Source organism: Castanea sativa, chromosome 3, assembly GCF_040712315.1.
Source record: "Castanea sativa cultivar Marrone di Chiusa Pesio chromosome 3, ASM4071231v1".
Taxonomy (NCBI): domain Eukaryota; kingdom Viridiplantae; phylum Streptophyta; class Magnoliopsida; order Fagales; family Fagaceae; genus Castanea; species Castanea sativa.
In genome coordinates this window covers 14661545-14685998 of record NC_134015.1, presented here as the reverse complement: position 1 = coordinate 14685998, position 24454 = coordinate 14661545, and the positions used below count along the sequence as shown (strand labels likewise).

Genomic DNA, 24454 nt, shown 5'->3' with positions numbered 1-24454 from the left:
GTGTTATTCATGGGGAATCTGAATGGATTTTTTATCAGCTGAATTGATCACATTCTAAATCATGAACGGTACTTTTAACTTGTAAGTTTTGGCCATCCATTAATCAATGCAAAAGCTCTGTCGACTAGTTTTTAAATTTTATAAGAGAAAAAAGAACTAGGAAATAAAAAGAGGAAGCCATGTTGATGCAAATGAAATTTTATCTAATTGTCCGTTTGGATTGAGGGAGAAGGGGGAGTAGAGTAGAGTAGATTTAGCACAAAATTAGCTTATTTTTAGTCAACTCTACTCTACTCTCTCTCATTTCTCCCTCCATCCAAATAGGCCACAAGTGTTGCATAAAGGAAGCAAAAGCAATTGCAGTGTGTTCCTGGGTTAGGGTTTGAAGCTGTCTGCTGGCACATTGCATGGTGCATATCTTTGACATCTTTGACTCAAAGATGATTTGGGCTTGATTTTTCTTTAATAAGTAATAACTTCTATTGAGGAAAAAAATTCTTATACCATCTGCAAGAGAATTTCTTTCTTTAAACTGAACTTTTATGTGGTTCAGAAATACTTTTATGTTTAACAGGAAAAAATCTTGAAAACAACCCAGTAAAAATATAGAGAGGTGCTAAGTCTACAACATTTTCATAACAAATTATAGGTGGTTAGTTGTTATTGGTTCAAATTTGAATGTAACTCTAAGATTACTTTTTTGCCCCAACATTAACAACTAGTAATAACCTACTACTTAGGATTTGTTGTAAAAATATTGTGAAAATATTGTGAACATATCATTTTTCAAAAATATATCTTCAATTCCACTTAAAATGCATACAAAATAGGATACTTTTCTACTAATCTATGTTTTCAAAATAAATTTATTTAATTTTTTTTAAAGGAAAATTATGACACTAGGAAAAAAAACCCTCGTTACACGCGCTTTGACGAGCGTAGTAATAAATTAATAAAATAGGGTGTGGGCTTAAGGCTAGTACTTTTATTTTTGATAATGATAAAAGATTAGAAGTGTAGCCCAAACCCAAGTACTTGAGAATTACAAGAGAGGTGATTGTGCTTTTTTATTTTTTTGAACTACAATAATTTTTCTTACAACTTGCAAGGGTGACAAGTTGTGATTGGTGTAAAGTGTAATCACTTTTACTTTTTTTTTTTAATCAACAATATCACTTTTAATTGAAACCAATTTTATCGTACACTAATTATAATATGTCATCTAAAGAGTCGTGAAAAAAATTTAAGATTTTTTTTTTTTTTTTGTCACTAGACTTTGTGAATTATACATCACCAAGAAATGAGAAACTAGACAATTTAATAATGGAGGGTTTTAATTAGCTCAACTAGTAACATTTTATGTTATTGAATAAAAGATTTAGGATTTGAACTTTGCTTATATTGTAAAACTGATTGATGTCTTGACCTGATGATAAAGAGCAATTATTATATATTTTGTCATTGAATAAGAGATATAAAATTCAAACTTCTCCTACACCATAAAACATATTAGAGTCTTGACCTGATGATAAAAAATAATTATAATGGAGCAGGCTCTATAGGTTGAAAAACTATCGTATTTATTAAAAAAAAATGGTAATTGCACTTAGGAAAGTCCACTATTTGGTAAATAAATTGTTTTTTTCCTTTCCCAATTTTGTGTGGGCCAAATTGGGCTTGATTATTCCAAGTTCCAAGCAGCCCATGTATGCATATCGGGTTCAAAACCCTCGGCATTTTGGGAAATAAATAAAAAGCCATAAAACAGTGGCGCAATTACAAACCCTCGAAACACCACAGCGTACACATATATATACAAAGCCCATCTTCGTTAACACTAGGGTTTGAGTTTTGAGGTCTAGGGTTTACATTTCAGCTCCCTCACTCTCTCTGCGCCTCTCTCTAACCCACAACCATGGCAGTCGGGTACCTCTCTTTCTCCTCTCTCTCATTCATATGCATGTATAAATTTGATTGAATAATTAGAGTTTCTGATTGTGTTGGTTGGTGCTGAAATTGCAGGAAGAACAAGAGGATTTCGAAGGGAAAGAAGGGAGGGAAGAAGAAAGCGTGAGTTTCATTTTCTTTTTCGTTATCATTCATGATTGATTCATGCACTACATTATATAAACGATACTATACTTTTTTTTTTAAGTTTTATGAAATTGGGATCTGATTGGTTTGTTTTGATTTGATTTTGATTGTTTTTATGTTAAAGTTTGAAATTTTTGTATAAATCTTATCTGGGTTTTCGTTAAAATGTTTTTCTAATGAACATTTTTGGTGATAATTTGCAGTGCTGATCCCTTTGCCAAGAAGGACTGGTATGACATTAAGGCACCATCTCTGTTCCTCACTCGCCAGGTCGGCAAAACCCTTGTCACCAGAACCCAAGGAACCAAGGTATATATATCTATCTATGTAAATGTATGCACATATTTGTGGTTGTGGATTTGGTTATGCGTGTTAAGTTGTGTTTTATGTTTGCCTTATGTTTGGTTCATGAGAAATTGGAGGAAAATGGGGCAATGAAATGGAATTGTGGTAGTTGTTAATGTTTTGGGTTGGTTATTTTTGAAAGAATAGAACTTGGGTACAATTTGATAGGTGCAGTACATTAGGTTCCCTAATTTTTGAATTTAACTCATTGGTTAATGCAACTGGGTATTTGAATTTTATTGGGGTACCCAAGTTACATGACTTAGGAATTGTATCTAAGTTTTTTTCTTTTGCCAATACATATTTTGTTGCTTTTTGGGCAAATCAGATATTGGATTCATGATACTGTACCTTTAGATGTAATGTTCTTCTTGTCCATGAAGATTATATGATGTTTCCTGGTTGCTGTATATGTGATTACATTTGTTTTTAATTGATTTTTTGGTAACGCAACTTAAAAGCATTCGGTGTTTTATGCATGTGTGTGCGTATGAGTCTGGTTCCTTTTGTTGTCCCTATAACAGTGATACAATTTTACTCATATGGAATGGTTAGTTCTTTGTTTTCGGATGGGTGCGTGATATTTTTTTTCTTTGGTTTAATAATTTGAGCTTGGACTGCTTTGTGTATTGGTAGCATCAAATATGTTTGGATATGTTCTCACCGTTGTACCATTTGCAATAATTACTGTTCTAGATATTATGTGTTATCATCTAACAGCGTTGAACTCCTGAGGGTTTCTTTCTCAATTCGTGTAACATACTCTGTAGAGTGGCAGTTTGTCCCCTTGTGTTCTGTGTCTTGATACATCTCATACGAAGAATGACCCCCTCGGTTGGGGAGCTTGTTTTATAGTAGAGTTCAAAGACTCAAAAGTGCTTTAGAGTCTTCTATTAAAAACTTACTTTTATTTAATTCTGACCAATTCAAACTTACTTTTCTTAAAAACTTACTGTTACACTAACCATTTTGTTCTGCTTTTATTTTACAGATTGCTTCTGAAGGGCTCAAACATAGAGTTTTTGAGGTATCTTTGGCTGATCTTCAGAACGATGAGGAACACGCCTACAGAAAGATACGTTTGAGAGCTGAGGATGTGCAAGGGAGGAATGTGCTCACGAACTTCTGGGTGGGGTAGCAAATTATTTACAATTATTTCTTTTTGTTGCAATAGGACACAAGTTGTTTTCATTTAATACTTTATGTCTGGTATATTTATTTGGTTTTTCTGCTTGACTCAGGGAATGGACTTCACCACTGACAAGCTGAGGTCACTGGTGCGCAAGTGGCAGACATTGATTGAGGCCCATGTGGATGTCAAGACTACTGACAACTACACCCTGAGAATGTTCTGCATTGGATTTACAAAGAGGAGGGCAAACCAGGTCAAGCGGACCTGTTATGCCCAGTCCAGTCAGATTCGTCAGGTTTGTGTTTCAAGTTCTATTTCTCCCTTTAATCTGATTTGGTGTGGATTTAGATAAAATAATGTTTAAGTTTCTTTTTTGGCTTTCCCTATTGTCAGATTCGCAGAAAGATGAGGGAAATTATGACAACCCAGGCTGCTTCATGCGATCTGAAGGAATTGGTTTTGAAGTTCATTCCTGAGGCGATTGGCAGGGATATTGAAAAAGCAACTGCTGGTATCTACCCCTTGCAGAATGTTTTCATCCGCAAAGTCAAAATCCTTAAGGCTCCAAAATTTGACCTTGGCAAGTTGATGGAGGTATGTATATAATTCACACGCTATTTCCCCTCCTTTTTGGAGTTGGTGTTTCAACTTTCAATGTTTGTCTATTACTGTTAATTTTCTGAATTCTTTTTTGACATTTCTGATTATTCTGTTTAGGTTCATGGTGACTACCATGAAGACTTAGGTGTGAAGGTAGAAAGGCCAGCTGATGAAACAATGGTTGAGGGGGAGACTGAACAACCTGTGGTGGGAGCATAAAAAGAAAATTTATTTTTCTCTTGAATCGTGATAAAGTTTTGCTAATTTGAACGATGAGGGGGCAGAGTTCTGCATAGATTTCTACCTTTGAGAGCTTTGTGTTTTCAATTAGTGGATGTGCAATTTTTATTATTATTATTTTCATTAGCAATTTTCTCTGTTTAATGGAGCTCATATATTTTATGTTCAATACTTATTATGGTCAATTTGATGAATATCTATGTAGTTACTGATTTTTGTTATTTGAAGTATCTGTTGATGTTCTGTTGATTTTATTGGTTTTTGCCTCCCGTCTCTTTTTTCTGGTCGCATCGATGGTGTTGGGACAAGTTTTGTTTTAATCCTTAATACTGAACGAGCTTCTGTCTTGTTTGCAATGGTGCATACTATTGTCAGTTGACATATCAGGAAGCTCCGATTGAGATAGAGAAGGTGTAGTTCTAGTTTCATCAGAGTCTAATGCTTTTTGGCACGTAATCTTTTTCTGAAGCTTTCTCAAAAGTTTTTATTGAGATAGAGAAGTTGTAGTTCTAGTTTAATCGAGTCTAACGATTTTTCGAAGCTTTAACAAAAAGTTTTGAATTTATAGTCATGTTTTCAGTACTTGTTTCCCCCCTTTTCTTTTTTAATTAAATTTCTCTGAACAACTAACTACTTCCAATGGGTGTATAGTTCTCCGTCTTGCGCATATTAAGTAATTACAATAAAGAATCCCTTGTAGTTGACCCAAGAAAAACCGTTAAACTGTTATGATTTGTAACCAAATCATCCTCTTTCTCCAATTTGGTGCATTATGATGCCTTTGGTGCATCAAGCAAAGTTGTTTTTGGTGTATCTGTGGAAGTAGTTTTGTTGGCTTTATCGATTTTTGCCAAAGCAATGCCCTTGCTCAATAGCATATATAAATCAAATTTTACCACATCAACTCTTATTGGAGCAAAAGAGGAGGAAAAGGCTCGAGGATGTACTAGCCATTCTTGGTAAATTTAATTATTTTTGCCACCTAATTTCGTGATTAGTTTGATTTAGGGTTTGTTGGGCGTTTTTCTAGCTGCCCTAGGATTTTTTTTCCTAGTATTTAAACAAATCTTAGCCTCTAAGGCAATTTAGATTATTAGATTAGACTTTTATGTTATGCATAGTCATGTGTTTTCCGCTGGAGGTGTGACTTTGCTAGTCCTGGATTTGTTTTGGGGAGTCTAATCCGGAACTCGACATTGGGCCGCCTAGACTAATGGATTCCGGTGTATTTTTAAGCTTACAAAATAGATAAAGGCCAAAGTTTTAGAATCATGATAATGATTGAAATAAATAAATAATATATTTAATTGGATAGATTTGATTAAATGGTGAGTTGAACGTTATTATTATGTATATTAAGTGATGTTCAATATTAGAAAGTAATTAATTAAGTGTCATATGTCCAGTAATGAGATGAGTCCAAAATAGTCCATATCCAGCTACGATTCATGATTCATGTTCAATATAATAAGGTATGTCTAACAATGGTCTATATACATCAAATAGTTTATTTCTAGCCGTGGTTTGTGTTTGAATAATATATGTCCAGTGGTGGTTTATGTCTGAATAATATATGTTCAGCGGTGGTTCATGTCCAAATGATATATGTCCAGCGGTGGTTTACATCCAAATAATATGTGTCCATCAATGGTTTATGTCTGAATAATATGTTCAGCGATGGTAGATCAATTTATTAATACATATGTTAATTAATGAAGGATTAGTAAGATCATGTTTTATTAAATAGTGCGATGATATCAAAATAACTTGCATCCAGCGGTACAATAATAATGAATTAACATGTACTTAATAATGTAATCTTGAAGATGGAAAAAACATTTGACTTATCTTTTATGTCTCTAACTCTAGCCGTATAGCATCACTCCGTTTTTTATATGATTTGTGGCTCCAGTCGTATAGCGTTAATGAGCTGATAACATTCCAGCGGTTGAATAATATGAGTACAACAGTACAATGATAATAAATTAAAACATACTCAATAGTATAATTTTTGAGATAAAAATATAATGATTTATCTTCACAATTTGTAACTCTAGCCGTATAACAACATTGGACTTATAACATTTCAATAGCATGATGAAATGAGTCCAGCAGTGCGGTATGACATTTTGAGTCCTTTCATGATGACTTCATGATTGAAGGGGAAAAATTGGTGCAACTGGAAGGAGAGAGAATATGTCTAGCCGTGTGCATAGGTTGGTCAAGTTTATCTCTTTTATCATGCACTTAAATGATTTTCCACATGTAATATGCTCTTTTAGTTTTTTGGTCAAATATGAGTGATCTTGCCTTCCATAAGAATGACTTTTAGCATTATAAGTTTTTGCCTTTGATAACAAGGGCTTTTAGCATTATAAATATATGTCTTCTATGAGAAGGGCTTTTGATAAAATGTTCTTGGAAGAGTGTTTGATATGTTTTAAGATGAATGGAGATGATAATATATATATATATATATATATATATATATATATATATATATATATATATATATATATGTATAGGAATTATATGTAGATATGGTGTTTGTAATACGTATAGGAATTATATGTAGATACTTTGTGAGACATGGAGTTTAAATATATGAGAAGTATGTATGGATATTTTGTGAGGAATGTGTTTGTAAAATATATGGAAGTGTGAGATAGATAATATGAAGATTAAATATAGTAAATACATGAGCTTATAGTTGCTGCTGGAATGGTTTTTTGTGTTATGTCATGGGTTATGTTGCTCTCTAGAAAGAAAGATTTTGTAAGAGAAATAGAGAAAGATATGGAGATGTGTTTATGGGCAACAAAATAATGATATTTCAGAATAATAATAGAGTGTGGGAAAGATGGGTAATGGATAATGGTGTGGTGTGATAGGTGTCTTGTAATTGTGTTATCTAAGAAGAGATATTTTGTAAGAGAGAAGTATGGAAATGTTTAGAGATATGTGTAGCAAAGTGAATGAAATTTCAGAATATTAAGGATGAGAGAGGGATGGATAGTGTGTAAAAGGTGTGGTGTAATAAGTGTGTTGTGTTGTTGCTTGGTCCTCTTTATATAGAGCCAAGTATATAACTAAGTTTGAATTAGTTGAAGGGAAAAATCTGCAAATAAGGAAAGGTTTTTGGCAAAACAAGTGGTTTTCTTAGTTGGTTTTTAGTTTTAGTTAGAAGAAGAAATTCTGAGACCTTAATGCTGCTGGAGCTGTTGTTACAGCTGTTAGTCACAGCTGTTAGCTCTACAGCAATAGTTGCTGGATGATGTCATTTGAATGATATCTTCTGTTGGAGGAAAATATTTAGCATTAAATTTATGGTTTTGCTGAAAATGGTAAAATAACTTTTATGAGACTTTCCTATTTCTGGTATTGCAGCTGGAGGCTAAGAATTTTAGCTTAAAATAGTAGGATTTCTTTTATGAGATCCTTACTTTTGGTATAGCAGGTAGTTGCTGGGATTGACCATTAATGGACAAGTGATGTCATTTTAGGACATGTGTCAACTACCTAAGTTGCTGCTAGAGCTATTGCAGTTGCTGCTGGAGGTACTGCAGTAACTGCAACAACTCCAGCAGAAGCTGCAGTATCTGCTGGAGCTGTTGCAGCTTCTGCTGGAGTTAAGGCAGTTTCTGCTGGAGTTAAGGTAGCTTCTGTTGGAACTATTGTTGGTATTTTTGGCTAAGTTTCCTTTTTTGGAAAATTATATGTCTAGTCCATGTATAATTTTGGTAAGTAATAGACTAATCGGTTGATATTTGATGAAGTTTTAGAGATGTAATTATGGTCTCTTTATATTTTAACCAAATCTTGGAGAGTAAGGAGAACATTTAATGCTAGATATGAGATATTAATATTTAGCCATGTGCTTGGACTTGATTTAAATGAAAATAATAATATAATTTATATGAAATAATACAATTACATTTTTAAAATTATATTATATGATGAACATTAATTTTTATGTAACGAGCATAAGGAGTTTCATCATTTTAAGTGTTATGTGTGATATGAGAGGCTTACCAAATGTTACTTATTGCACATTGACTCGTTAGAGTTCAGGAAATTGGGGAAGACGTGCCAAGCAACATGTTTTCTTTTATTAACTTTGAACCACTGGAGCTTTACTGAGCATACTTTTTGGCCCTTCAAACCACAACTCTCAAAATTCCCTTCATGAAACTCGTGAGCTTGGATCATGAGCTGAAAATGAGATAATGTGCCATGAGCTTGAACCATGGGCTTTGACATCTTTTTGTATAAATATGGGCTCTTTTGGGCTTTAAAAGAGATTTTCCCAAAATCCATGATAATGTTGATGTGGTGCGGATTGCCAATGATATAAAGCCATATGGCGTGAAAAATTTGTCCTCAACAACACCCAACCATATATATATTTTTTTTAAAAAAAGCAAGAACTCATAACCATAGTTTTCAGACTCGGACTGTTCAAAGAACTGGAAAGGGGAGAGGGTCAAAGTTTTTAAGGTTGGACCAAGGTTCAACCGAGGTCAAACCATAAAATTGTACAACATAAATAAGAATTAAAAAAATATTTCATAATAATCCTACAAGTCTAAATTATTTTGATTAAATAAAAAAATTACTTTTGATTATTTTAGTAAATTCACATGCAAATGCATTATTCTTTAATCAAAATTGAATTAATCAAAGGAAATAAATTTAGTATTATTTAATAAATTGAGAGAGATGTGATAGAATAAATTGAAAAATTAAAACTGACATAAATCTATAATAAATATAATACACTTCATAGTTGTTCCCAAGCAACATGTGTGGTGTGTTGGTCAAGATGTTGGACTTCGTACTTAAAGGCATACGGTTTGGCTGGTTTTTGTTGAACCTCGGTTCAAGAGGTTTAAATGCCTGATTTTCACATATTAAAAATTGGATTTGTGCCCGGTTCATGGATAACTCGGTCTGGATTTGTGCCATTACAGGGGTTCTAACTTACTGTTTAGTTCAATTCGTCTCAAAAGTTACATAAAAAAAAAAAAATCGTTTCAAAGCACCTTTTAACAAAATAAATAACACGAGAAACACCCAACCATATTCTATTAAAAAAAAAAAAACTGCAAGAACCCATAACTGTAAAATTCCAAGAAAGAGAGAGCAATCTGAGGGTCCTTCACCATCAGGCCAACTTCTCACTAGAAAGCTTTCCTCTTTGCTTTTCTGGTTGTAGTAACTTTTTTTTTTCTTTTCGAGCTAAATATTTACTGCATGAAAGGTTTGAAAACCCTGACTATACGATCTCTTCTCTCCTTAAAAAACCCCAAATTGAAAACCTTAGGACCTCACGTAGAAAACTCTGCAACTGTTTCGCTCTCTCTCATTCTAATCTTAATCCAGGGGTGGTCATAGGACCAAAAAATGATAATTATTATGTATAAACTTTTTTTTTAAAAAAAAAATGATCTTCAATTTTTATCCAAAAAAAAAAAAAAATTCAAAGAAAATGAAGAGATGAATTGATGTATTTTATTTTTATTTTTTGAATTTGGATCTGTTTTGTGACCACACTAATTTTTTTTAGGCCCAACATAATTAAACTTTGGAGAAGGTTAGCAATAAACTTTTTTTTGAGAATCAGGTTAGCAATAAACTTGGTTGGAGACTAAGGCTACAACTCCACTTAATATATTTTTGGATGTGAATTTTGACAAATCCACCTTTGGATTACATTTTTTTTCTTATATCCTCCATACTTGCAAAATTTAAAGAAGATAAAAGATCAATAAATATGCTCTCAATTAAATGTTTAAATTTTGAGTTTTTGTAGCCTAAAATTTTGTATAAAAAATAAGTTTATGGATTGAATAGTAAATAACATCAGATTGGCATGGAAATTGATATGTGTTTTGTAAAGAAAGAAAATTCTTGAAGAAACTAGAAACTTCTCATTGATTGAAAGTTTACAGAATGAAAACTAACTACAAAATAATTAATCAACTTCCTATTTATATACACCAAGAAACAGGGGCTAACTTCCGCCTAAAATAACTGCTTAACAAACTTTTAGCAAATTCCAATCAGTGCATGATAGTTGTGATGCGCTACTTCTTCCTTCTGGCATGTCTTGTAACTGATATTTCTTCTGTCGTTTTCTTCTGTTCTATACTCTTCTTATTGCTGTTTAGCTTGGTATGTCGTTTAAGTTCTGTTTTCCCTTTAACACTCCCCCTCAAGTCCTGAGTTGCTGACTTAGTGACTTGCACTGAAGATAATTCCTTCACTTTCTTGGACACAAATATATCTTTTAATCCTAACTTCTTAGAAAATCTTGTAAAAGAACTATAGCCTAAAGCTTTGGTAAAAACGTTAGCCACTTGTGCATTTGTTGATACATGAAATGTTTTGATCATTCCCTCTAAAATCTTCTCTCGAACTAAATGGCAGTCTACTTCAATGTGCTTAGTCCTCTCATGGAAGATTGGATTAGCAGCTATATACAGTGTTGCTTGATTGTCACAAAATAGCATGGCTGGCCTAGAGTATTCAACCATTAATTCCTTGAGCAATTGCAACACCCAAGTTATTTCACAAGCCACACTAGCCATTGCTCTGTACTCAAATTCTGCAGAGGACCTTGAAACCACTCCTTGCTTCTTAGATCTCCATGAAATCAGTGATTCACCTAGATACACAGCATAGCTTGTCAAAGATCTTCTTGTATCAGGGCATCCAGCCCAATCTACATCACAAAAAGACTTAATATGCAAGTCAAACTTGCTAGGAAAGAAAATCTCTTTCCCTGGTGACCCTTTTATGTATTGAAGTACTCTATGAGCTGCTAACAAGTGAGGTTCTTTTGGTTGTGAGACAAAGTGGCTTAACCTATGCACATCATAGGTAATGTTAGGTCTTATTAGAGTTAAATACAACAGTCTTCCAATTAATCTCCTGTACTGACCCAGGTCTGCAAGTGGCTTGCCTTCATACTTAGACAATCTCAAATTCTGCTCCATAGGAAACTTCACAAGCTTAGAACAAAGAAATCCAGTGTCCTTTAAAATTTCAAGGGCATATTTTTTTTGGTTTAAACTTATTCCTTCATTAGTTCTTGCTACCTCAAGTCCTAAGAAGTATCTTAGTGAACCAAGGTCTTTCAAACCAAACCTGTCATCAAGCAACTTCTTCAAACCCGCAACACAGTCAGGGTTATTCCCAGTAAGTATTATATCATCCACATAAACCAATAACACTGTAAAAGAAGTCCCTTGAATATGAGTGAACAAAGAATAGTCTGACTTAGATTGAACAAACCCCATTTGCATGATAGCATTTGAAAAAATTTCAAACCATTGTCTTGCTGTTTGCTTGAGGCCATAGAGACTTTTGTTCAACTTACATACCAAATTTTGCTCCCCCTTGTTGTGAAAGCCAGGTGGCAAACACATATAAACATCCTCAACTAAGTCACCACACAACAGCCAAAGAAAGAACAATGCTGATAGATACTGACTTAGCTACTGGAGAAAGTCTCTGAATAGTCTAATCCAAGCTTTTGTGTGAACCCCTTAGCAACTAAACGAGCCTTATGCCTCTCAATGGTACCATCAGGAAGATATTTAATCCTATAGACCCATTTGCAACCAATAGGAGTCTTACCAGGTGGTAAAGGGGTTAAAGTCCAAGTATGATTTAATTAAATCTTGTTGGAGCACCTCCAGCAAAATCTCATTCACAAATTACACTTGAAACAACTATCTAACTCCTCAACATACTTCCAAAAGTGATCTTTCTTTCTAACCATATTTCTTTTTCCTATAATAAATACATAATGAATATAACATGATTAAAATTAAATATATATCAAATTTTGATTTCTTTTAGACTTTTACTATTCAATCATTTGATAGCTTACTTTTTTTTTGCTAAGACATTGACATCTTACTAGTTACTAGCAGATTGCAAATATTTATATTGTATGATAAATAAGTAAATAAATATATATAAATTATAAAATATAATTGATTCAATAGAATGTAAAATTAAATCATAACTATATTATAATAAGGAAGATTCAAATACAATGGTATAATGGATGAAAGAGATTTAAAAATAATAATAATTAAACGTAAAATGTAGTGTAGATTGCACTTACAGAAATAGTGGTGTTGGATGGCTGGATGCACGAGACAAATTAAGCCTTTAAGGCTCAATTGAAATTCTCCTAGTATAGTAGAATGGAGGATAGCTTTTTGTGTATAACCTTCACAATTGAGTATAATAGGCTATAGCCTATGCCTACACGTACACCTTAGGTTTAGGCAGTTTTTCGCAGCTTTATTGTTATCAGTGTTGTCACTTATCAGTTTATCAATATACTCATCAGATATATTAAGATGTTAGCCTATTTAGGGTCCATTTGGATAAAACTTATTATTAAAAATTGAAAATTGAAAACTGAAAATACTGTAGTAAAATAATTATTAAATGTGTGAATAGTGCTGCGGGACCTATTTTTAATAAAAAATTGCTAAAAAAGTACGTGAACAGTGTGCATACAGTGCGCGCACAGTAGGCGCACAGTGCGCGCACTGCGCGCTTGTCCCCCGCAGCAGGAAAAAAAAAAAAAAAAAAAAGCAAAACGTGGACGCAGCAAATATAAGCTGGATCCAAACCCTCTCTTAATCTATTAATGGATTGAGATGAGTCCGGCGACTTGAGCTAATTATCACTTTGAGAGGGTTTGGATCCAGCTTTTGCGTTTCCACGTTTTGCGTTTTCACGTTTTGGTTTTTTTTTTTTTCTTGCTGCAGCTGCAGGGGACAAATGCGCAGTGCGCGCACTGTTCACGTACCTTTTTATCAATTTTTAATTAAAAATGGGTCCCGCATAACTATTTACCCATTTAAAAATTATTTTACTACAGTGTTTTCAGTTTTCAGCAATAAGTTCTATCCAAATGGACCCTTTATCACTTACCTTCAAGCTTTTATTCTTTACTTTAGTTTTTTAATTATTTTTTATGTTAGTGTTTCAGTCTACGAGGGTGTTTGGCATTTCAGCCGTTTTTTTTGTTTTTGTTTTTTTTTTAACCAAATTTCACGGGACATGAATAGTACAAATAGGTAAATAAACAGTAGTTTTGGTGTGAACAATAATTCAAAAATTATTTTTTTATTATTTTTAACAAAATAAACGGTATCCAAACGCACCTTACATTTCTTACGTAGTCCGTATATCACGGCAACTAAACTCCTCATTTCAATAAAATGCGTTATTTATGGAATGAAAACGTCAAATGGAAGTCATTTTGTTTGTCATGTATGCACGCGAATGTTTTGCATAATTTACACGTAAAAACTAACTAGTAATAACTATTGCATGCAAAAATATATCTTCATCCTAAAAGTATACTCAATATTAAAAAGATTTTTATTTATGAAAATTGATTTTCACGTACTTCTTATTATATATTGTCCGTATACATCATCATTTTCACGTTTTAAATGTGGACATTAATATAAAATATGAATTATAAAGTTGTGATTTACAACTATTTTGTGTTGGCTTTAATTTCGTGCCAAATTTGATTGTAATTTTGTTCAATCTTATGTACCTTGTATTTTATGTGAGATTTCTTTGTAAGGGTTGTGTGTATGAGAGAGTGTGAAGACTCAAGGTAAATTGAAGATTAAAGGAGTTTTCGCGGGTAGCTTGCGAGAAGCCTTCTCGTGAAATGAAACATGTGCTCAGCACATGACTGAAATACGAAAAGTTATGACAGATGGTGACAGTTGGTTTTCGCGAGTGTCTCGCGGGTAAGACCTTCCTGTGAGATACTCGCAAAACATTCTGTTTTGCTATTTTGTCATATTTGATGCACCATGTCTTTACCCACATTACCCACATACTGAATTGAGTGCTTTTCAGAGAGAAAACCCTAGCCACAAACCCTTGAGAGTTAGAGATTGTCATACCCACAATCTTCTACACAATCTTGTGTGGTTTTCCTCAACTCCTACCTCTCCATATCCAAATCCTTGAGAGGTTGATAGCTCAAATACTTACTACACTCATCCTGAGTGTAAAGTGAGGTTTTGGTGTTGCTGGGAAGCATTGGAAGAAGCCATTTGTTTGGTGGATGCAATTAGGCTGAATTGTGTGATTCGGAGAGCTAGAGAAGACAAGGCTTGGCAAAATCAGTTGATAGCTGGAGCTTTGAAGGCTCGAGTACATTTGGTAGACTAGGCTTGGAGGGTCTTTTGTTATTCGTGTACTCCAACTTATTCTCTAGTGGATCGATTTACCGCTTAGCGAGGTCTTCAGTTTCCTTTTCGATAACACATCGGAATGTTATCTTGTGTTTGCATTCTTCTTCCCTACTCTTTTAGGTTTCATTTTACTGCTGTGTTGTGATTAATATAGCTTAGAGTAGTTTATTGTTTTGATCGCTCACATTTACTCTATTCTGCATTTAGCTTAAATTAGAGTAAATTCAACCGAGCCATAAGTTTTAATTTGGAAGTCTAAATAGCTCTGGTGTTTTCACACAATTTTGAGCTTTCATATGAATATCACGTGTAAAATTACAAATATGTAGCGGTTTAAGGATAACACTTCAATGTTAACTCAATTGATTGCCATTACATTTGCATAGACACCACAACCAACTTAACAAAGATGGGATTCACAGAATACATAAAGTGTATCTGATTATTCAACCCATGATCAAGCCAAAAAAGAAAACTCATAGATATATATATATATATATATATATATATATATATATATATATATATATATATATATATATATCTGCGGTGCTTTTAGAGATAACCTTTCAACCAGCAGACAACATTAATGTAAAAGGTTTTTTCACGCCTAATTGTAGTGGTACACCTTGAGCTCACAGTCAGTATCAGGATTCCACCACTGTTCATGAGCATGTGCTTGGAGAAGCGGTGTATTTTTAGTATTTATGTACAGATTTGCCGAAGGAAGAAGATGCAAACCTTCAGCCCCCCTTGGCAATGTTGTTCCTGATGAGATGTGTTCAAAATAAGCAATATAACTTGAACAAATAAGATCACCTCGGTTCACGAACAGGTTAGGGTGCCAATCATATAAGGCACGAAAAGGGTCATGCTGAGCCTTATTAGAAGCTTCTGCTGCAGCTACCAAAGTAGCCTTGACAAAACTCTTTGAAATGCGGATTATATTCTGCATTTTTTCAGAACTCTTGGTCCACTTCATCAAAATATCTGTGAGAGATGGGAATGGTGGATTATAGAGGTATGTTTCAATACTATGATTCAACCTGGCCATGTTCTTTCCTGCACTCAATGCCATAGCTGCACCTATGGAATGTCCAGCCAACCACATATTTGGTGCACCTCCAGAAATACTAACCATTTCTAAAACTTTGTTCATGCCAACCACAAAACGTGTGTCGTCACTGTTAAGTTTGTTAAAGCAGCACTCCACGTCCAACTTCAAGTCCCGTACAATTGTGCCTTCTGATATGACATTTCCTCGGAAGGCAATAACATATTTTGGGGCCTTACTTGCAGAATCGTGACTGTTACATTTCTCATAAACAGCACCAAAGACGGACGTGTCAACCTGATCTGAAAGCACACAGTATAATTGGAAATCGAAGAATTCCCACCAAGGTGGAGCAAGAGGTGGAGCTCGAGGTTCCTTAAGGCGCTGCTGGCGGTCGTATTCTTGAACATACACTCCTTGGACCAAGCTAGCAATAATGGATCTTCGATGATTTGCATTGTTCCTGCAAAAAGAATACAACACAAAAAGGTTTAATTCACCATATGCATCTGATATCATAATAGACTACGTACCTATTGTCCCAAAAACTTGGAAATTATGAATCTAATCATTATTCTATCAGTTAATGAGATACAAAAAATGATGTAAAACACAAATTACCTTATTAGACAAAGACCACCAATGATAATGAAACCAATGAGATAACCATTTTGACATTAAAATTAGTTACAAGGCCTTGACTTTTCTTTCCTCTTTTTAATTAATTGCATGCAGATTATATCCCTTCTATGAACGTTCATGCAAGTAATAATGATCTCCTCACTAAGTTTCGTTCCTCTTCTTCATATATTTTCAACATAATTAATCACCGTGAGTGTGATAAGATGTTTTCTTATCTTCAATACAAGAAACCCACTACTCTTGACATTACATTATGCTATCAACTCTCGCTTGTGTGTGTGCCTATATATATATATATATTGATCACTACTAATAATTACACTCCATGAACAAGTTATGGGTGGAAAATGGTCTTACCAGTCAACAGCCTTGAGATGCGTTGGTCCACTAAGGTGGAAGCTATATTTTTCTGATCTATTCATACTTGACCGATAGCCTTTGAATGGTTAATGGAGCCAATATATGTTGATATAATTGATCAGTATGTATTCAGATACTAATATATATATATATCACGTTTGTTTATAAATCTTCTAGCTAGGTGAGGCTAATGCCCTATGGTCCCAAATGCTTCAAGCACTAACTTTAGGCCGGCCTCTTCTTGGAACTTCATTATTTACAGCTGTATCTCGAAGATTCTTGCCAATAGATTGAAAAGCTAGCTAGCTACTTAATGGTTTCATATGTTCTTTTCAAATTGTATTTATAATTTTCTGGAGGATATTAAATATTAGCATTGATACACCATGTTGAATATGCTATTATGGATGCGGAAGCGAAAACATAAAGTATAGAACACAATAACACAAGAGGATTAAGTGGTTCAGCCTAACGGCCTACATCCACGGAGGAAACCCTAAAGGGCTACATTAATAATATATTAGAGTGTAGAACAAATCCTGTATTACAATGAACCATAACATGTGTATATATAGTAGACTAAACCCTAAACTAATAGGCTTCTAGTACAAGTAGGAAACTTGGCTTGCACACAAAGTAGAATTAGGCTTGGGATTATGCTAATGGGCTAATATATCTCTAACATCCCCTCTCAAACTCAAGATGGAAACTTGATGAAATCTTGAGATTTGATTAGGTTGAAAAGATCCCTTGAATGAAGTTTGGCTCTGTGACGGTGGCTTGAGAAAGACAATGGTCTTGCAGTGTTGATGCGACTTCTAACGGTGACATGACTATACCGGAGAATTTTGACGGCAGCAGTGGAAAACCAAAGAAGATGAACGCAGCGAAGAAACACCGAGGAAGACAAAGATTGCTCTTAATACACCGTAAGGACAGAAAACCATGGCCATAGGAAGGCAGCTCTGATACCATATTAAATATTAGCATTGATACACCATGTTGAATATGCTATTATGGATGCGGAAGCGAAAACATAAAGTATAGAACACAATAACACAAGAGGATTAAGTGGTTCAGCCTAACGGCATACATCTACGGAGGAAACCCTAAAGGGCTACATTAATAATATATTAGAGTGTAGAACAAATCCTGTGTTACAATGAACCATAACATGTGTATATATAGTAGACTAAACCCTAAACTAATAGGCTTCTAGTACAAGTAGGAAACTTGGCTTGCACACAAAGTAGAATTAGGCTTGGGCTTATGCTAATGGGCTAATATATCTCTAACAGAGGAAAATGTCAGATAAAATCTTTTTAGCTCAATAGCTCATGAGCTTGTAAGAGATCATCATAGAGATGAGAATCCAGCCAGCCATGTGCACCTTTAAAGTTGACATATATTAAAGGCATACGATTCTGTGAAATGAGATTTTGGTCCAGGAGTCTTATCAGCAATTGGTTCTCCAATAACGTTTGTGGCTTCGAAAAAGCCTTCATCTTAACCTCAAAATTAAGGTATTTTGTACATTTAAAAAGTCGAATATTTGAAGGAGGAAAAAAGGGTCAGAGGCAAAGAGATCCAATATCTCCAATAGATTGAAATTAAGCTGCATGAATGGTTTCATCATAATAAGTTCTTGTCAAACAACATTTGCAGGGAGGAAAATCTCTTATAATATATATTATAAGCTCGAGATAGAGCTTGTAAGAAATTATCATAGAGAGGAGAACCCAAACAAATGCACTATCAAAGTTGATATCTTAAAAGGCATGTTATTGTATGTGAGAGTGATGTTAAGAATATTACCAATTATAATCCTTACAAATTGATATCTTGCTAATTACCAAAAAATTATTTAAATCTTTATTTATTATATTATTGAATTCCACTTGTAACTTTTATTGCCACATTAGTTGATAAATATTTTGTAGTAAAATATATGATAACTTTAGAATTTTCCTTATATGTAATGAGATATATTCATGGAGTGTTGGCTAAACTAATGTCCTATAAAGTTTGTGGCTTGGATAAAGGCGCTTGGATATAGACTTGCATCCCTATCCCAAAGTATTATATAGCTTTTCTTAAAAAATAAAATATTATAGAATTTCAATCTATACTTTGTGATGATTTCTTTTAAACATCAGATCCAAAACACCAATTGGTTTTAGGGTGTAGGTGAGATTTGAATTTTAAATCTCTTATTCAACAACAATATAAAGATTTTATTAATTGAGTTAATTAACTTAAATCAACTAAAAAGTGTTTAATAGCATTAAATGGATGCTTTGTGTGATATTTTCAAGGAAAAAGGGAGGCAATGCAATTATCTCCTCACCTTTTTTGTAATGGAACTGGAAATTTTCACTAATATGATGAATTTGTTTAATTTGGAAGTTAAGTAACAACAGTAAATTTGACTTCCATCTTAAGTATGTTAAGGCCAAGCCCACTAACTTATCTTTTTATTTTCCCTCTCCTTCCATTTGTTCGAAAGTGACAGTATGGACTTTTCTTAATTACAATTAGACTCTTCCCTCAAAATCATGTCTAGCCCTTTTCTCTCTGTTTTTTCCTATGATCCTTTTTAACTGGGCGTATTCGTTTTGATTTATAAGTTGTGTCTATATTAAGGTGTAGTGCAGTTTTACTTATCTTTTTGTTCTTGGGAAGTTTACTTACCAATTTACCAGTAGGTTTTGAATATCCTCCAACTTTTTAAGTGGATAAGGAGGAGTCGTTTGAGTTAGCACTCATTGACAATAGTGCAGTGTTTGTTTTTATGGAGAGGAAGGGTGTACATGCATTGATAGAACATATAATTCAAACCAACTCGGACATAAGCAATTCTAATCAGAAATAAGCAATGAAAATACAAGGAATATCTTCCATTTTAAGAAATTCTAACAGAAGAAGAAGAAAACTAACAAAAATCTTAAAATTGCTTCCCATATTTTGAATCGAAACCTAAAAAATTACTATTCACTGATGGCTAATTAGCAAGTATGGCTACCTAGTTTCAGACTGCAGCCTATACAAGAAGGAGGCAACTCAGATTTTCAGGTGGTGGTTAATCTCAATGATCCAAATTCTAAGTCATGGAGTGAGCAGCTCTCATAGAGTACCTTAACTGAAGACTCTTGCCTTGAAGAAAATAACATTAAGACAGGCATCTTGTGAAGACAGATTAATTTGGACAAAAACTAAAGATGGTGGGAGCTATCAATGAATTCAGGAGACTGGACCATCAGGAATGCATCTCATTCTCTGAGCCAGTTTTGAGACAAATTTGGAAGCTGAAAAATGTGGGAAGTACCCTCAGAAAATCTTCTTGCCCAAGAAAAAATGGAAGTTTAAACCAACCTACATCCATTCCAAATATGATTTTTGCTACAATTATCTAGCTTGATAGACATGGGCTTTCAAAGTGGATAGCATCCAAGAGAATTCTGCTGTCCAAATTGTGTCAGCTCTTAACAATCCCCCTTAGAGTGTGTTTAGTGATCAAATACAAGCTAGTAGATTCATTTTATTTTCTGCACTTGTTGTGGAATCTATATGGGGAAAAAATGATGTGCTGTGAAACGGGGGTCATAATGAAGTAAAAGAATTTTTCAGGAAGGTATACTTATTATTCCATGAGCATTCCTCGGTCTGGGAGAGGAGGGAGAAAGAGAAAGCCCAAAGAGAGGTTACTAAATGGAGCCTTCCACCATCTAAACATTTGGAAATTAAACTGCGACGAAGCTATTAGACAGAAGGATTCAATCCTAGCTATAAGGTGTGAGACATTGGCAATGTCCATCACTAGCAGAGAGTTTTGAAGTTGTTGGATGTGAAAAAATTGGCATCCTCTATTCCTGGTAGAAGAGGCAGGCAGAGGCTGCAAAGGAGAATCTGAAGAGGGTAGTGGAAGAGAGTGACTCTAAAGTTAGCAGACAATGCCACTGGGTGGCTCCTAAGCCTGACTGGAAGATACTTCTACTCAATGAAGACATTGCAGCTCTGGCCAAGATTGAAATTATGCAGATTTCACTGGTGCTTCTGAGAAGTAAATTTGACTGCTCATGATGTTAAATATCAAGCACTGCCTCTCTCTCTTTCTCTAGAAACTTCTAGAACTTCTCACATAATCTCTCTCTTTCTAGAAGTTTCTCTAATACCGGACATTTCTCTCTTGCTCTCTTTCCGGAATTCTCTCCAAGATAGTTTTCATATTTTCTCTAGAAGCTTCCTTGCAGTAGTGAATTTCAGCCACAAATTTATAAGGTGTCTAAAAGGTTGAAGAAAGGCATTAATTTAATGCCAATAAAAAGGAAGAAGCTAGAAGCTTCAAGCTAGTTTCCTAACCGACATACATCTAGTATAAATAGATGGAATGGTGTGAAGTGAAGAATGTCATAAAGCACCAAGTGAGAGATGTGTGAAGCTTTATGAGGTGGTGAAGTGTGTGCCATAGGTAGCAAGTGTGTAGAGTGAAATAGAGTCAAGAGCTAGTGTGTGTAGGTGTCTAGAAGTGAGGTGTGTGCAAGTGTATTTGGTGAATAAGTGTCGTGTTTGCAGTGCACTAGTGTTAGTGTATGGGAGTCAAGCATTAGTGCCTGTAAAGTGTTGTAATTCAAAGAGTCAAGTTTTAGATAAAAACTCATTTTTCAGTTTTTTGTTCAACAATCTAGTGTCAAAGCTTCCGCTAACTGAACACATGATCTAGGTCAGTGTGCATGAAATATAAATTCTTCAAATATTTTGTTTCTACGTTTTGTTCCACAGAAAGTGGCTGTGGTCCTTTCTATCGATTGTAGTTAGCTACTGTTTGTTCAATATTCTTTCCCTTCTAGTAAAAAAAAAGTAATCAACAAAAGTAATTTTCTCAAACCATATTTTATCATATCAACTCTTACTTTGATTTTTTAAGGGCTTAAATTATTAGTACATGATTAAGTCAAGAAAAATGAAAACCAATATCCCAATACTTCCACACATTTGTACGCGTAACATGTAAAAGTACAAAGCTGCACAAGACTCAAGCATCACAGTTACTCTATAAGAAAGTATGAAGATAACTACCCTTGAATGAAATGTTACAAAGAACAAAACTTGAACCTGATAAAAAGTAGTTACCAATTTCTTATCATCTAAAAATTTGTAGTATTTCATATAAAATATGCCAGTTCAAACCAAAATACAAATGGATGAAAAATGCTGATTTGGTTACAAATAACTCATGAGGAAACACATACGAGCTTCTCAGAACCATGAGGAAGTGCTTGTGCTGCAAAGAATTCAAATTTTGCTTCTTGCTTTGTGCTTTCATTAAATAGATGTGCAATTTCTATTATATTTTCTGTAGCAGCTTCCTGTGTTCTATGGAGATCGTTATACATTTGAAGTATTATGATGCTGATTAGTGCATCAAGCAAAGTCGTTTCTATTATTTGAACGTACAGTGTATCTGTGGAAGTTGTTTTGTTGGCTTTATTGATTTTTGCCAAAGTAATGCCATCACTCAGTAGCATATATAAATCAAAATTTATCACAACTCTTACTGGAGCAGAAGACTCTAAGGGTCTGTTTGGTTGGAGGAGTGGGAAAGTGGAAGGATGGAAAATATTTTAGTTTTCCTTCTTATGTGTTCAGTTGGAGGGGTGGAAAAGTGAGAGGGTGAAAAACTCTTTTATTCAGTTAGAGAGAAAAGTAGGAGGATGGAAAATATAATTTATATAAATTGACTATTATACTCTTGTTACATAATATGTAAGAAATAGATTTATTTGTACTCATTAAAAAATTAGATTAAGTTACATTAAAAAAAAAAAAAAAGCACATTCGTTGAAAAAAAAAACGTTCAGGTCAAAAAAAGAAAAAAGAAAAAAAAAGAACAACGTTCAAGTCTTGCACGTTGAAAAAAAAAGAACAACGTTCAGGTCTGAACGTTGAAAAAAAAAAAAAAAAGAAGAAGAATGGTTGGTGGGAGGGGCTTTTTTGTAAAATAAAATGGTCAGGACTGGTCCCCATCAGAGGACCAGTTTTCTCCCCACAGTTTTCCTTCCAATTTAGGAGGAAAATATTTGTGGACCCGGGTGGAAAATTTTCCTCCCGGTTTTTCATCTTTCCTTTATTTTCTCTCCAAACGAACAGAGAAAAATGCCTATTTTCCTCCCTTTGTTTTCTATCCTTTCTATTTTCTCTCCAAACGTACGGGCCTAAGATTTACTAGCCATTACTCGATAAAAAGTGAAGATATTTCCCCTAATCAAAACATCATAGCATTAACAAGAACAAAAAATGAACCTAAAAACAATAAGGTACCAAGTTCATATCATCTAAAAATTTGCATATTTCATATCTAACAGTGACACTTCAGTTCAAAGTTCAAACTATATTACAAAGAGATTAAAGAAAAAACTGTACCAGACAAGATTGCTGATTTCCTAACAAATGACTCGAGGGAGCAAATTGGTAACTCTCAGAAAACCCATATACAGAAGATGTAAACAAAAATAAAAGGGTAAACTACGAATTTGACCCTTATCCTATACACCATATTTCAATTTGATCCCCAACTTTTCAATTGTGTCAATTTAGTCCCTAACCTTTTAGTATTGTGTCAATTTAGTCCCTATAGTTATCTTTTGGATGAAAATTGATAACGTATCTAATGGCCAAATTAAAAAATTAGTTTCCGTTAATATGACAATAAACTAAAATTTTATTTTGGTCGTTTGTCATGTAATCAATTTTCATCTAATATATAATGGCAAGGACTAAATTGACATAACATTAAAAGGTTAGGGACCAAATTGACACAATTAAAAGGTTAAGGACCAAATTGAAATATGGTGTAAAGGTTAGGGACTAAATATGTAGTTTACCAAAAAAAAAAAAGGCATATTTCTTTGAATTTGTATCTAGAATCTTCCATAAAATAGGCCCTTTTAAATGTGTACTGCATCAAAAAGTCAACTCCCACGACAAAATTAACCTCATTATATATTTTAAAAATCTAATTATTGAATTAAATGTTCTTTATGTTGTTAACATACATGTCAAAGTTCATTTAAATAGAAAGTTAATTACTTTTCAATCTATAAGCACAAGACAAAATGGGCGAGTCAAGTTGAGTTTGAGTTAAGTCAATTGATTTGTATAAAAAACAGGTCATTTTAAGCAAGTTAAAAATGGGTCGATCAATCAAGTTGCAAATTAAGTCAAGTTGGATCGAGTTGACCCGTATTTTTTTATATGATTTTTTTTAACATGGATTTGTTACGCAGCAAATTACTTGATGTAAAATGCATTACTTTAAATTCACTGGTCATATCAAGAAAAAGAGCTCAGCTCAACAAATTCACATTTGTTCAATAATTATAAATTATACAAATCTCAACATTGTTAATCAAAACAAAATAGCACAAACACAAAGGAATCTGGTCTACCTTTTGAAAATCGAATTAAAATAAACACACAAGTTTCAATTCTACAAAATATCAACACCCCAAAACATAAAACAAAATTACAAATGCCTTTTTAGATAGCTAATTTTTTTTTATTGGATATTGGATAGCTAATTTGATAAAAAAATTTTAAAAAAATTGTTCAAATTTACAATCTTAAAAAACCAATTTCATAATCTAATATCATAGAAAATAATCTATAGTTGTATTTGATTTTAGATTCACTATGATTGACACTATGTATCAATTTGGAAATATACATCAAAGTTTG

General features: G+C 33.7%; 2 protein-coding genes across 2 annotated transcripts; one reads left to right on the top strand and one right to left on the bottom strand.

Annotated features, from left to right (window-relative positions):
- Positions 1 to 1759: 1759 nt before the first annotated feature.
- On the top strand, positions 1760 to 4632 carry LOC142627993 (small ribosomal subunit protein eS1y). The gene is made up of 7 exons (XM_075801913.1): positions 1760 to 1926; positions 2023 to 2070; positions 2298 to 2403; positions 3431 to 3568; positions 3681 to 3866; positions 3965 to 4165; positions 4289 to 4632. Exons 1-7 carry the CDS (start codon positions 1916 to 1918, stop codon positions 4388 to 4390), a joined length of 792 nt encoding a protein of 263 aa, XP_075658028.1. The 5' UTR covers positions 1760 to 1915; the 3' UTR covers positions 4391 to 4632.
- Positions 4633 to 15274: 10642 nt separating this feature from the next.
- LOC142628560 (GDSL esterase/lipase At4g10955-like) lies at positions 15275 to 22113 on the bottom strand. The gene is made up of 3 exons (XM_075802632.1): positions 21970 to 22113; positions 20893 to 21002; positions 15275 to 16181 (listed from the first exon to the last, which is right to left on the bottom strand). Exons 1-3 carry the CDS (start codon positions 22111 to 22113, stop codon positions 15275 to 15277), a joined length of 1161 nt encoding a protein of 386 aa, XP_075658747.1.
- Positions 22114 to 24454: the final 2341 nt, after the last annotated feature.